At 36.6% G+C, this 16088-nt stretch overlaps 1 protein-coding gene across 16 annotated transcripts in view; it reads right to left on the minus strand.

Annotated features, from left to right (window-relative positions):
* The window catches only part of RAPGEF2 (Rap guanine nucleotide exchange factor 2), a 309303-nt gene that overhangs the window by 197852 nt on the left and 95363 nt on the right, over positions 1 to 16088 (minus strand). For 13 of the 16 annotated variants that reach the window (XM_077139648.1, XM_077139652.1, XM_077139641.1 and 10 more), the window contains exons 2-3: positions 12122 to 12192; positions 1620 to 1676 (exon numbers count right to left, since the gene is read on the minus strand). The exons of 1 other annotated variant lie outside the window; for it this stretch is intronic. In XM_077139648.1, the coding sequence (XP_076995763.1) occupies positions 1620 to 1676; positions 12122 to 12192 (128 nt within the window). Of the gene's footprint in view, positions 1 to 1619; positions 1677 to 12121; positions 12193 to 15461; positions 15498 to 16088 lie in introns of those variants that run through there. 2 more of the 16 variants (XM_077139643.1, XM_077139653.1) reach the window with 2 other exon arrangements.

Here is a 16088-nt window from a genome sequence, read left to right on the forward strand (position 1 = left end):
ATTTGGAGTTGGGAGAGGGGAGTAAAAGATGAAACATAACTGGCCAAGAGCTGAAATGTTGGCTGGAGGAAAACATGGGGGTCCATTATACTAATATCTCTAAATTTGTGCATGCTTGAATTTTTCATAATAAAATGTTATTTAGGGGCAAAAACACTAACTTACAGCTGTCTGAGGAATGAAGACTAGCAGCATACTCACAAGCCAGTATCAATTTAACCTGTACCTTCTCCTGATTCATCACCCTGACCCACACCATGTGCCAACTGCATTAAACTTGCCATAACGTTTAAATCAGCAGGCCAAACCCCTTCACGTCTCTGTGTCCCTGAACATCCTACTTCTTCTGCCAAGAATGTCTTCCTAGACCACAGGACACATTTTTGAGACCAAGTTCAAAGGGCCACTGCTCTAAGGTTCTCTCCATTTCCCTTAGGCCCTCCGTCGTGTTTCTTCAGCTCTTAGTTCAAAATCTACATTCTCACTGGTACTTTTGTTAGTTTTTGTAGCTGCTACTGCTCTGTTTGTAGTCTATGTCTACCTCCTTTAGCAGACTGTGGCTTCTGTGGTTGAAGGCATGTATCCCAGAAAAACATGTTCTTAAATCTAATCCATTCCTCTGGGTGTGAACCCATTTTAAGTAGGACCTTTTCATGAGGTTACTACAGTTAATGTATCTCCCACCTCAATCAGAAAGGGTCTTAATCCTTTTACTGTAGTCCTTTTTAAGAGAATGAAACTCAGAGAAAAAAGAGAAAGACATGGAAGCAAAAAGCTGAAATCAAAGAAATGCAGAAGAGAAGGGAGAGACCAGCAGAGGCCACCATGTGCCTCGCCATGTGGTAGAGGACCAAGGAGGCCGGCAGCTGGTCTTCAGGAAGAAAGCATCGCCTCGATAAGGCCTGGACTGACACCTTCCCAGCCTCGAAACTGTGAACAAATAAATCCCCACTGTTTAAAACCAAACCGTTTCATACCATTTTCTCTGAGCAACCTAGGAAACTAAACAGTCTATTTGAGGACAAAAGCAGTGTTTCATTTATTTCAATAAAATTTCCCTATAATATACCTGGAAAGTGGTAATTTTTAATAAATGCTTTGCAAAACAGGAAGGAAAACCAACAGAACAGTCATGGCAAACACGATTTAACAAAATAAAGTCTAAAAATCATGGTTTATATATTCTTAATGCACAAAAATTTACCTACTGTATATTTATAGCATGTTCTTTAAAAATTAAGTTGTCATTTTTTTAAAGGAATATTAACATTATTTAAAGAAGAAACTATGCCCAAGGAGATGTAGGCAGCTTACTTTACTGTTTCTGAGTTTCAAGGTAAAGTATGACATTTATGCTATCATCACATTTCATATGGCGCCTGTGGGAATATATATTTTGTTCTGTTGAGAAGGTTGTACACTATTTCTTATTTCATGATGATAAAAATGTTAAAATACTCCATGATGTGAAATAATATCTCTTAATCACAAGTGAGAGGAACAAATAAAGATATAGATGTGAACTTATCAGAAAAGGACTGTAAGTTTTCACTTTATGACAGGAAACAACTGAAATGTTTCATATTTCTAAACCATAAAAAATAGGTTAAAACACCTACTAGTATAAAACTTCATTTGCTTCGTGTCTTTCATATCTCACAGTTTCACACATTAACCTGCAAAAGAAATAAAGAGATGAGTTCATCTGTTATTAAAATTCATCCTAACAGTTTAAAAAAAGTAAATGAACCACCTAATCTAAAATTATTTTATTTGGCTTGTCACAATCATTTATTAGCCACAAGATGAATATTTTTGATGGCTAGGTCAACAAAATCAAATAAAACAAAACCTGGTAAAGAGATGACAGTAACGTCAGGTTAGTAGACAGTAACGAAAGATGTTAAATAGTAGTAGATACTAACGAAACGTTAGTAGATAGTACTGATAGACTGTAGATGTCAACTTTACCACATTTATGGGGAATAAAACTGTAGGTATTTTATACTTTTAAAATGACATATATAAATTAATATTTCCTAGCAAAACAGAAGAAACCCAAAAGTTAGAAATGAAAGCCTATTAATTTAAAAAGTGATAAAGTCATTCAGGGCTCAACATTACTGTTACCTAACAGCATGGAATTTCAGTCAAAAGTAGGCTTTTGTTAACTGGGCATTTTTATGACCAGTGACTAACTGGAGGCTTTAAAATTTCAAGTTATATTATTTCAGCTGACTCATCTCTGAAGAAAAACTTACGAAAATCATGGAAAGCATGAATAAATGTTTAAAATTCAAAGTTATCTTAAGAACAGCATTTTTAAGAAGCATATCATTATATTAAGTACAAATAAAATTTCCCAAACACACAGAAATACAAAATGGAATATTCGTTTTTATAAAGGAACTAGTAAACAGAAAAAGTTAGGTATAAAAGTGATATTTTAACAGCATCTTCATTTTGGTAATGGGGCTACTATTCTCCAACCTGTGAAACACTGAGATCAAGTCTTTCCTGTGTTGCTAAATCCAATAAATACCACAAACTCTTGATAGTTCACTTGAAAGCAAGTCTCTAGGGTGGGCCATGGTGGCTCAGCAGGTAGAGTTCTCGCCTGCCATGTCAGAGACCCGAGTTTGATTCCCGGTGCCTGCCCATGCAAAAAAAAAAAAAAAAGAGAAAAAGAAAACAGGTCTCTGGAGCTACACATTCTTTTTACTTGCTTTTCCTTACTACCACACTCAACTTTAGAGGTCATTATCTGTCATGGTCTCTCAATCTGTCATGGTCAGATTTATGTGTCAACTTGGCCAAGTGGTGATACCTGTTTGGTTGGGCAAGTGCTGACCTGTCTGTTGCAATGAGGACATTTCATAGAATTAAATCATGATCATGTCAGCTGCATCCACAGCTGATTCCATTTGTAATCAGCCAAGGGGAGTGTCTTCTGCAATGAGTGATGCTTAATCTAATCACTGGAAGCCTTTTAAGGATTCAGAAGAGACAGGCTCTCTTCCTGCTTCGGCTGGCGAGTGTCTCCTGTGGAGTTCGTCCAGACCCTCCATCAGAATCGTCAGCTTCACAGCCTGCCCTGCGGGTTTTGGGCTCTGCATTCCTGTGGTCACGTGAGACACTTTCATAAATTTTATATTTGCAAGTGTTCCCTGCTGATTCTGTTTCTCTAGAGAACCCTAGCTAATACACAATCCCTTCTACAAAACCTTGAACATTCCAACTGAATATATTTAACTCAAGGGGGGCAGCATTAAATCATGGGCATCCATCATTAAAAACACAGTTGCCTTCAATGTGTTGAATCAAACCAATCCTTCATAAGAAAGGGTTACAGCTGCCAAGTCATAGGTCTAAAAGTATCTAATCTTCAATGGACTAACAGCTCTACCTCGCTTTCCATGATAATGGAAGAAAGGTCTTTGTCCCAACCTCCTTACTTCTACCCTGGATCTCCAGCTCTCTTCTACCTACTGAGTCACTTTCACCAACAGATAAACACATCCCATTCTCTTTTTGCAGGGTGGAAGCATCTTTCTTGACCCCACATCTCCCTCCAGCTATTATTTACATTTTGCTTTTCCCACTATAGAAAATCTCCTTTTAGAATTGTCTCTATCTCCATTTCCCTACCCTTTCCTCAGTTCCCCCATCATTTGATACCTGAACTCCAAAGAAATGGTTCTAGAACTTATCAGCATCCTCCTTGTTTTATAAATCCTATCTGTCATTGATATCTTAATTCCACTTCTCATCAGCATTTGATTGCCCTGCTTTTCCTTATAGCAGTATCTTCTCTAGGAGTCCCTGTTCTCAGTCTCCTGGTTTTCCTCTTAGGTCATTTTTCTGTCTCCTCTGGTTTCTTTTCCCATCCCTCACCTACTTCAATTCCTCTACCTAACCTCTAAATGCTAACCACCTCCAGGAGACTTCAGCTCTCTCTTCTTCTCTGCTCAGGAATCCCATCCAATCTGCGATCCGATTTTTTTGCCTGCTATCCACTCACCCAAATGCTTACTCAATATAGACTGGATATGTAATCACCATCTCTCATTTAGAATGTCTAAAACATTAATTGCTTAAACCAAAAATCCTGGAGTCATCCTTGAATGCTCTCTTTTCTTCACATTCCATCTCTCTGCTGGCATCCGTCTCTAAAATATATCCTCCAAAACTGACCAATCCTACCATCTCCACTGCTAACACCTACTATGAGCCATCAGTACCCAATTCTCTCTCACCATGACTACAATTAGTTGATTTCTGCTTCTACTTTAGCATTCTTATGGTCCATTCTCCACACAGCTGCCAGTAAAACCTTCTCCTCAGTAAATCAAATAACCTCACACACCACTACTCCAAGCTCTCATCTCTGCTTACAAGGTCCTGCACTATTTGGGCCCTGCCTGCCCCATACCAAGCCTCTTTTCATGACACAGCTTCGGCTGCACACTCACACTGACAAATGTTTGCGTAGCTGCCCAAACTCAAATGTTACTTCCTTTGATTTCAAGGTCAAAGTAGTCCAGCACCCATTACTGCTACCCATCCTAACATACTAACATCTGAAAGTAGGGCAATGCTAGCCTTAGTCATGCCTGCCCAATCAGGAACATACGTTCTGGGATGGCAGGGGGTTGGTCTACTTCCCTGCTGCATCCCCAAGGCCTACATCAATGCCTAGCACAGCATAGGTCAATGTTTGTCAACTGCATGAATTTAACCAGTGCCAACAGGAAATCAAAATAATATCTTCTATCTGACAACATTCTAAATAAATGAAGTGCCAAAATGTTTTTGTCTTAAACATTGCTAAGGAAAGTTTTATCAAATGCTAAAAAGAATTTCTAAACAGAGTATACTTACCATAATTTAGTTGTTTCTCAATGATCTAAAGTTAGTGCCTTTACATAATCATTGCACCCATCCATATGCTGAAGAATATATATAGTCCAATAGGCTCCTGAATCCAACACTAAACTGCCCCAGACAGTTATTCTGCTTTTTATAAATTTCTTTTTCAGCTCCCAACTATAGCATTCCCTTCCCTTCTGGCAAATATGCTCCTTCTAGTCTATATGGATTAAGGGGATAAACATCAAAAAAAAAATAAAGTCGTATTGGGAAAAAAAAATCTATCTTCAAGTGAATATCTGCAAATGTTTACACTAATAGTATGTGATTGTATAGCAGCCTAGTGACATTTATTTTAACAGACCAGATTCAACTTATTGTTTACATAACGATGGACCATAATAATGCACTGAGCTGAAGCTTTCAAACAGATGAAAGCCCCTTCTCCTCCAGAAGACTGGGGTATTCTGCCCAATTTCGAATAAACAGATTGGAAAATCTTACTTAAGACCTTTTTTTTTCTTTCCCTAAAAAAGGAAAACTGTAAATGTGGAATTCTTCATTGATGCTCTCTGTTAATCCTGGGGGTAAGAGTTATTTATAAAATTCAAAGAAAATAACTTATCTAAATGAGATGTGTTTTTCCCAGAAAAGGAAAATTATCAACCAGTTTCTTATCCAAGCCATCATGCTTATTTGAATTACTTTTTTTTATTATCCATTCAGGTATCCTGACCTCCTTATAAAAAGGACTTGAGTTACTTTAAGCCGATGTCTTTTAAAAATGTGAGAAATAAATGACTTTTCAACACCAGCAGAAGAAGACAAACGTCGTAAAAACTCTTCTAAGTTCATGCCAACAATGTATTAGGCTCCAAAATAGACCTTCTAAGGTGTAAACAGATTAAACCATGGCTTTAAGTTAATCAGTTACTTCTAACCAAAAATACCCTTGAAATGGCAGAAAATTAACAGCTCTGAAGCTGGCTGACAGGATATGAGAGTTCATTTTATTATTATCTATACTTCTGCAATACTACAAATTTTCCATGTTTATTAAATTTTTTCTTTTTTGACTGCATAGGATTCCTATTATTTAAGCAGTTTTATATAGCTACATACATACTACAGACACACAGTATATGATCAATGTCTATTATATTTAAGTGTGATTATGTGCAATATAGGAAAGTGGCATTGGTGTTGGGGATTAATTGCCTTTTTATTTGGGGATTTAATGTCTTCACTTAAAGTGGACATCAGTGCCCTGATTTCTCCACTGGGAAACTCCATCATAAAGAGGTTATTTCTAATGCACATAAGAGCACTACAGAGGAAAAGGCCAAGGCGGCAGCTTAGCGAGGCGTGGGTTTAGTTTGTCCTCCAGAGCATCTAATAAATAGCCAGGAAGAGTATAGAACAGTGTGTCAGTGACCGGACACACAGCGTACCCCAGTCTGGACCAGCTGGACGGGCTACGAGCCCCCCCAGAACCGTGAGTACCCCAAGCCGCTGTAGCTGGCACACCCTGCCCCCCTCCAGGCTGCTTCCCAGAGGGAAAAGGAAAGGGACTTTACCAGCAGCAGGGGTTGAGCACAACCAAGATCCAATTGTGGAATTAATTCACAAATTCTGACTACTAAAAATAGGCCCCCAGCTCAGTTGAACCTTGAGTAAAAGCCCAGATCACTGGGTTTTGCCCCGGCACCGAGGGTTCAGGCCTGATGGAAAAAGAAAATAAAACAGAGGTTTTTTGGGGATTTACAAAAGTCTGGGCCCTGAAGGAAAGGAGGGGGCACATAGGACCTAGAGATACACTGAACAACACACCAACTTAACTCTTGATTGGCAAACCCAAGGAATAGGGGTCCTACTCTGAAAAGGATTTCTTTTTTTGTGGCTGTGTTTCTACAGCTTGACTACTCTTTAGATGCAGCTGCAAGGCTTCTGGGGCTCCAACTGCCCCAGCATAGGCAGAACTGAGCTTTGTCTGGAGCCTGCGCCTTCCCCAGGAAAGGGGTGGGACCCAGCTCAGGTGGAATCCTTACCTCAAGATATTCAGACCCCAGGGTCTGGAAAACTGAACCATTAAAGCCAGCCTACAACCTCTCCTCTATCTCAACCACATCCCCAGCAGGAAAAGCCTGCTGAAGTTAATGGCACCACATCACCTTATGCTGGTGGGATCCATAGGCAGAAAACCACCACACACAGGGCAGGCAGGATAGGAAAAAAACAGAGTCCAGAGGCTTCAAGGAAAGTCTTTCATCCTGCTGGGTCTCACCCTCAGGGAAAACTGATGCAGGTGACTCTTTCCTCCTGAGAGTAGGCCACTTTGGTCTGGGAAAACCTGGCTGGGATCTATAATACCTAAGCAGACTCTTCTAAGTTGGGGGAAAAGGCACCATACAGGCAGGGCAAGAAACAGAAAAACAAGAACTAAAAAATTCTGACCTGATAAACCAAACCTAAGCTGGAGGACAAGAATAAGCAGAACTGAATGTCAAAGAACAGAGAGACAATAAAGTTATCCAGCAAGAAAACCCTACATACAAAAAAAAAATGAAAACAATCTCCAGAATAAACTATTTAAGGTAATTAAATGCCTAGACACCAGCAAAAAATAACAAATCACACTAGGAAAATTGAAGATATGGTCCAGTCAAAGGAATAAACCAACAATTCAAATGAGATACAGGAGCTGAAACAATTAATTCAGAATGTTCGAACAGACATGGAAAACCTCATCGAAAATCAAATCAATGAACTGAGGGAGGATATAAAGAGGGCAAAGAATGAAAAAAAAGAAGAAATCAAAAGTCTGAAAAAACAAATCAGAACTTATGGGAATGAAAGGCACAACAGAAGAGATGAAGAAAACAATGGCAACCTACAATGTCAGATTTCAAAAGGCAGAAGACAGGATTACTGAACTGGAGGATGGGACATATGAAATCCAACAAGCAAAAGAAAATATAGGGAAAAGAATGGAAAGATAAGAGCAGGGACTCAGGGAATTGAATTACAACATGAAGTACACGAATATTTGTGTTGTGGGTATTCCAGAAGGAGAAGAAAAGGGAAAGGAGGAGAAAAACTAATGGAGGAAATTATCACTGAAAATTTCCCAACTCTTATGAAATACTTAAAATTACAGATCCAAGAAGTGCAGTGTACCCCAAAGAGAATAGATCCAAATAGACATACTCTAAAACACTTACTAATCAGAATGTCACATGTCAAAGAGAAAGACAGAATTTGAAAGTAGCAAAAGAAAAACAATCCACCACATAAAAGGGAAGCCCCAGGGTAGATTTCTCAGCAGGAACCATGGAGGCGAGAAGACAGTAGGATGATATATTTAAATTACTAAAAGAGAAAAACTGCCAACCAAGAATTCTATATCCAGCAAAACTGTCCTTCAAAAATGAGGGGGAAATTAAAACATTTTCAGACAATAAATCACTGAGAGAATTTGTGACCAAGAGACCAGCTCTGTAAGAAATACTAAAGGGAGCAGCAGAGGCAGATACAAAAAGACAGGAGAGAGAGGTGTGGAGAAGAGTGTAGAAATGAAGATTATCAGTGAAGGTAAAAGGAAAAAAAATTAGATATGACATATAAAATCCAAAAGGCAAAACAGTAGAAGAAAGTACTACCCATACAGTAATAACACAATGTTAATGGATTAAACTCCCCAATCAAAAGACATAGATTGGCAGAATGGATTAAAAAACAGGATCCATTTATATGCTGTCTGCAGGAAACACATCTTAGACCAAAGGATAAACATAGGTTCAAAGTGAAAGGTTGGGAAAAGATATTTCATGCAAATAACAATCAGAAAAGAACAGGAGTAGCTATACTAATATCCAACAAATTAAATTTCGAGTGTAAAACAGTTAAAAGAGACAAAGGGCACTATGAATTAATAAAAGGAACAATTCAACAAGACATAGCAATCATAAATATTTATGCACCGAACCAGAATGCTCCAAACTACATGAGGAAAACACTAAAAACACTGAAAAGAGAAATAGACACATCTACCATAATGGTTGGAGACTCAATCCCCACTCTCATCAATGGACAGAACATCTAGACAGAGGATCAATAAAGAAACAGAGAATTTGAATACTATAATAAATGAGCTAGACTTAACAGACATTTATAAACATTACACCCCACAACTGCAGGATACACCTTTTCCTCAAGTGCTCAGGGATCATTCTCAAGGATAGACCATATGCTGGGTCATAAAGCAAGTCTCAAAAAATATGAAAAGATTGTAATTATACAAAACACTTTCTCAGATCATAAAGGAATGAAGCTGGAAATCAATAATAGGCAGAGTGTCAGAAAATTCACAAGTATGTGGAGGCTTAACAACACACTCTTAAATAACCAGTGGGTCAAGGAAGAAATTACAAGAGAAATCAGTAAATATCACAAGGTAAATGAAAATGAAAACACAACATATCAAAATTTATGGGATGCAGCAAAGGCAGTGCTAAGAGGGAAATTTATTGCCCTAAATGTCTACATCATAAAAGAAGAAAGGGCAAAAATCGAGGAATTAAATGTCCACTTGGAAGAACTAGTGAAAAAATAGCAAACTAACGCCAAAGTAAGCAAAAGGAAAGAAATAATGAAGATTAGCACAGAAATAAATGAAATTGAGAACATGAAAACAACTGAGAAAATCAACAAAATCAGAAGTTGGTTCTATGAGAAAATCTGCAAAGGACAGGCTAAGCCTACTTAAAATTAGGCCTAAGAGTCACTCCCAGAGAACCATTGTTTGTGGTTCAGATGTGGCCTCTCTCTCCCAGCCACCACAAGCAAACTCACTGCCCTCCTCCTCTCTACATGGGACACGACTTCCAGGTGTGTGGTGCTTCCTGGCAATGCGGGATAGAAATCCTAGAATGAGCTGGGACTCAGCATCAAGGGGTCGAGAAAACCTTCTAGACCAAAAGGGGGAAGAGAGGAATGAGACAAAATAAAGTGTCAATGGCTGAGAGATTTCAAACAAAGTTGAGAAGTTATCCTGGAGATCATTCTTACGCATTATATAGATATCACCTTTTTAGTTAAGGAGCATTGGAGATGCTGGAGGGAACTGCCTGAAAATGCAGAGCTGGGTCCCATAGCCTTATTTCTTGAAGATGACTGTATAATGATAGAGCTTTCATAATGTGACAGTGTGATTGCAAAAACCTCGTGTCTGATGCCCCTTTTGTCTATGGTATGGACAGATGAGTAAAATATATGGATTAAAAATAAATAAGTAACAGGAGGAACAAACGTTAAAATAAATTTAGTAGATTGAAATGTTAATGATCAATGAAAGGGAGGGGGTAAGGGGTATGGTATGTATGAATCTTTTTCTGTTTTCTTTTTATTTCTTTTTCTGAATTGATGCAAATGTTCTAAGAAATTATCATAATGATGAATATATAACTATGTGATGTTATTGTGAGTTATATATATAACAAGAACAGAATGATCATATGGTAAGAATGTTTGTGTTTGTATATAGTTACGTATCATAAATGAATAAATATTAAAAAAAAAAAAAAAAAAAAAAGGATAGGGCAAGCCTACTTAAAATTATGTGTAAGAGTCACCCCCAGAGAACTTCTTTTGTTGCTCAGATGTGGCCTCTCTCTCCGATCCTATCAGGCAAGTTAAGTCACTGCCCTCCCCTTGTGCATGGGACATGACTCCCAGGGGTGTAAATCTCCTCAGCAATGTGGGACAGAAATCCCAAGATGAGCTGGCACCTGGCATCTAGGGATGGAGAAAGCCTTCTTGACCAAAAGGGGAAGAGAGAAATGAGACAAAGTTTCAGTGGCTGAGAGATTTCAATCAAAGTCAAGAGGTTTTCCTTATGCATTATATAGATATCCCTTTTCATTTTATGGTGTATTGGAGTGGCTAGAAGGAAGCACCTGAAACTACTGAACTGTATTCCAGTAGCCTTGTTTCTTTACAATGATTGTATAATGATACAGCTTTTAAAATGTGACTGTGTGATTGTGAAAACCTTATGTCTGATGCTCCTTTTATCTAGGATATGGACAGATGAGTAAAACAATACGGACAAAAAAAAAAAACAAATAACATGGGAAACAAAGATTAAAATATGTTGGGTAGATGGAAATACTAGTGGTCAGTGAGAAGGAGGGGTAAGGGGTATGGTATATATGTGTTTTTTCTGTGGTGTTTTTTAATTTTTTTCTGGAGTGATGCAAATTGTGCTAAAAAATGATCATGGTGACGAATACACAACTATGTGATGATATTATGAGCCATTGATTGTACACCACGTATGGAATGTTTGTATGTTGGTATGTTAAGATTTATCAATAAAAACATTTTTTTAAAAAAAAGAACATTACAGACTTCAAAAATTATTCTTGCATTAATTTGAGCCACTGTAAAATCCCAATGGTTTTAATCTTTCTAATAAAACTTTACTGGATTTTTAAACACTTAATCTGCATTCTACTTTAATTTAAATGATTTTCATTAAAAAATTAGTTTTGGAACTACTCAATCCTCTTGACACTTTTTCAATTAACAACTAAATAAGAAATTGACATGCTCACAAATTAATCATTGCTTAAATAGTAAAGGAAAAATATATAGCAAAGATACTCCTTTCATAATTAAAAACTGCAGGCATTGCCAACTAGCTAAAGTGGAGGAAGCAAAATTTTCTTAAACAAAACTCACTATTGTCCTAGTTTGTGTTTATATGTACTTCATCCTCTCAAAATCTCTTATTTCTTAAAAAAAGAAATCACTGAATTTCAATAAAGCTGTTTTTGTTCTTTTTAAAATGAAACCCAGACACCCATAAATATTGTTAATGTATCACCGTATAGTCATGGTGGTAAGAGTTTTATGAGTGACAACATTCTGATTTCTAATTGATCTGAGGGTTAAGTGGCAGAGTTTTATTTGTCAGGACAGCAAATAATGCCCCTTTGGGTATATTTACCAAGTGGTGTTTATCGCTCTGAATATGTGTATGTATGTGCATGTGAATCACTATGGCAGAAATGTCAAAAATTTATTTTGTAGATAAAACATAATTCAGTGTGTGTAAATTTATAAAGGCAAGTGCAGCACTACACTTGGCAGATTTTTCATTAAGTGTTATCTAAAAGACTATTTCTTACCTATAATACATGATCATATAAAATTCTACAATCCTATTTTTATTAATCTTAAAACAACATACCTAAGTTGATGCTCTCTCAAGTTTGATAAGGCTTCCATACCATGTAAATAGGAATACACTATTTCCAGGTCCTGTTTGAAAGAAAAAGAAATTATTAGACCTTACAGAAAAAGAAGCTTCTGAAATATGTTACTATGTTTTCAGGCCAAAATAAGCAATAGATAGTTTTATTAATACAGGATTTCTTAGACATTAAAAATAAACATTATTAACAGAAAAGCTGAACTGGACAAATGTCACTGATTACAATTGTCTTTGGAACACGTACAAAAGCAAATTTTAAAGTACAGATATTTGACAATACCATGATTAAATCCCATTGTCTTATTTCTTGAAAGTCACAATATAAAATCCCTGCTATGTCATGACTAAACTTAAAGTTGAATATTCAGTTTTTTTTTCAGTTTCTTACCAAATGACATTTCTTATATAGAGAAATGCATCATTTACATACTTTCTTTTAAAAAATGATACACCTTGCTTTGCAGTAAATATAAAAAAGATTCAGCGTCATTCAGGAAATTCAAGAGATAAAAATTTAGACTCCTACTTATTTTCCTAGATAGCATCCAACAAGGGCTTAGTATTTTAAGACTCCAATTACTCAGTTTATGATATCAAGAATATAAATGAATATTTCATCCTTCCCTAAACCCTAGTCACCTATCACAAATTTTACTCTTTAAAGTGACAATTCAGGCTTCTTTGTTTTGTTTTGTTTTGTTTTGTTTGCATGGGCAGGCACCGGGAATCAAACCGGGGTCGCCAGAATGGCAAGCAAGAACTCTCCCTGCTGAGTCACCACAGCCTGTCCACAATTCAGTTTATTTTGTGCAATCATCACCACTTTTTAATTTCGAACATTCTCATCACCCTGAAAAACCATCCCACATCTTTTAGCAGTCTTTCTCTGTTCCCCTCTCCCTCCAGTTCCCGGCAACCACTAAACTACCTTCTAATCCTATGTATTTGCCTATTCTAGGCATTTCATGTAAATGGTATCATGCAACAGATAGCCTTTTTTGCTGGCTTCTTACATTTAACATAATGTTTTAAGGTTCATCCTTGTCATAGCTTGTATCAGTGCCAAATAATATTCTATTGTATAGATATACCACATTCTGTTTATTCATTTTTCAGTTGATAAGATATTTGCTTAAAGCATTGAGCTGTAATAATACTGGTATGAATTCTCATGTATACATTTTTGTTTAACTGTTTTCATTTCTAAAGGGAATATATCTAGGAGTAGAAATGCTGGTTCATATGGCAACTATATGTTTAACTTTTGAGGGAACTGCCAAACAGTGTTCCTAAGTAGCAGTACCATTTACAACCCCATCATTATGGCAACTGTATATTTAATTTTGGGGGGAATTGCCAAACAGTTTTCCAAAGTAGCAGTACCACTTACAACCCCACCAATAATGTTTAAGGATTCCAATTCCTCCGTATTCTTGCTAACACTTGTAACTGTCTTTTTTTATTTTAGTCATCCTAATAGTTGTGAAGTGGTATCTCACTGTGGGTTTTTGTTTTGTTTCGTTTTGTTTTGCTTTTAGTTGGAGAAGTTGTGGGTTTACATAAAATACAGTGTTCCTATATACCACCCCATTATTAATCCCTTGCATTGGAGTGCTGTATTTGTTACAGTCGATAACTGTCTTAGTAACCACAGACCATGGTTTAACTTGAGGCTCACTGTACAGTACAGCTCCATGGATTTTTAAAAATATACAATGCTTTAAATTTGTGTGTCATCCTTGTGTAGAAGCCATGCTAACGTTCTTAAAGGTTAAAATTCCAATTTTAGTGTACCTGCTGCTGATGTAAGTACCCATTGTGGTTTTTTATTTATATTATTATTTTTTTATTTTACATGGGCATGCACCGGGAATCGAACCCGGGTCCTCTGGCATCGCAGGCAAGTACTCCTGCCTGCTGAGCCACCGTGGCCTGTCCCCATTTTGTAGGCTATCTTATTTACTTAATGGTGTCCTTTGAAGTGAAAAGCTTTTAATTTTGATGAAGTCTAATTTATATATTTATTCCTGACACACATACTTTAAGAGTCTTATCTAAGAAAACCACTGCGAATCCAAAGTCACGAAGACTTAAATCTGTTTTCTCTCAAGGTTCTACTTCTTACATGTAGGTCTTTGATCCATTTGAAATTAATTTTTTATATAGTGTGAGATATGGGTCCAAAATAATCTTTTTCATCTGGATATCCAATTGTCCAAGTGCTGTTTGTTGAAAAGAGTTTGCTTTCTATATCATCAGATTGTCTCAGTATCCTTGTCAAAAATCAACTGACTATAAATGTAAGGTTTTACTTCTGGACTTCAAATTCTTTTCTATTGAGCTATATGTTAGTAACTTATCTTATGCCAGTACCGCACTGTCTTCATCACTGTGGCTTTGTACTAGGCTTTGAAATTGGCAATACGATCTTCCAACCCTGCTCTACTCTCTCAAGACTGTTTTGGCTCTTTTGAGTGCTGTGCATTTCCATACAAATTTTAGGATCAGCTTGTCGATTTCTGCGATAACAAGGTCAGCTGCGCTCCTGACTGGTAGGGCTGCACTGCCCCTACTGATCAATTCAGGGAGCACCTGCCACCTTCTGACGCATGACAGGGAGCATCTTCCCATATTTTAGGTCTTCATTAATTTCTTTCAAGAATATTTTGTACTTCAGTATACATGGTTTGGCATATCTTCCTCTTTTTTAATCAAGAAAACTGTAGATTTAGGAAAACATTTTAGAATGATTACAACTACCTGTGAAATCAAAAGTTTATATATTAAGGTCACAAGTGATAGTAATTCATAGAATACCTAGATAAGGAATTAGAAAACTTCTTAAGAGGATACTAACAAGGTTCTAAGCCGAAAATACATTATTATAGTCCTTAAAATAACTTTATGATGTGTTGAGCAGAGATTAAAAAAAAAAAAAAACGAAAACAAAGAGACTTGATTTATAATTCTACACCAATCTAGTTTAAAATGTATCAATATTAGGAACTTAAGTATTACCCTCTGATGGTCAACTCTCAAACTAATAGCCTTTCATTTTATTAGGTCTCTGATATTTCCTGCAAGTTTTTTAAAATTTAAGATTAAAAGCTAAAAACTAGACCCTATAAATTCAATACAAACAAGAAAACGGCAATTTAAAAACCTCTTTCACAATCCAGCAAAAAAGCATATGTCTAAAGCTAATAAAATCCCATCATTTGAAATAAATTTTAATCATAATATCCTTTCTGCACCTGGGAAAAAGCCAAGAGAAAAAAGTTCTAATTAAAAGAAGTTTTCCTTTTTTAATACTTACAGGTTCTTCTAGATGATTCTTAAATTCACATTCCATCTATTTGAAAATTATGAGCATTATTACTTGCAGTCATTAAATAGTACAGAAAGACTACCTGCTACTTCCAAAGAGCTTATATTCTAATATTAAAGTTTTGCATTTTCTTTCAATGAAGTACTACCAGCCCACCTGCTACAACCTGCTCAAAGCCCATGCTGCTTTCATCCAAGCAAACAGACAAGACTATTCATAATCATTTAACACTAACCAAGCAAATAAATTTATATTGACCAAAAAATTATATCTAGGGAAAATACCTGGAAGAAATAGGATCGAAAGAAACTAGAAGAGGGGGAAGTCTAACAGAACAGGACAGAAGAAAGAATTTGGAACTGAGGAAAGAACAGCCTTAAAGCTTCGGAGGGAAGATCCAACCTAGAGACGACAAAGGCTGTCTCCTTCAAGCAAACCGAGCAAATCCAAAGTGAAAAAGCTTTTTTCCCTCTATCAAATGGCACTTTTAAAATCTGATGCTTTTTAACATTCTAGGGTTTCACGGTTGTAGGAGGGTCACATTCCTGAGTAAGCTATTCAAGATAAGTCACTGTTCTGACATATGCAATGTGACCATAAGTCATTCACACTGTA

Source organism: Tamandua tetradactyla, chromosome 22, assembly GCF_023851605.1.
Source record: "Tamandua tetradactyla isolate mTamTet1 chromosome 22, mTamTet1.pri, whole genome shotgun sequence".
NCBI lineage: Eukaryota > Metazoa > Chordata > Mammalia > Pilosa > Myrmecophagidae > Tamandua > Tamandua tetradactyla.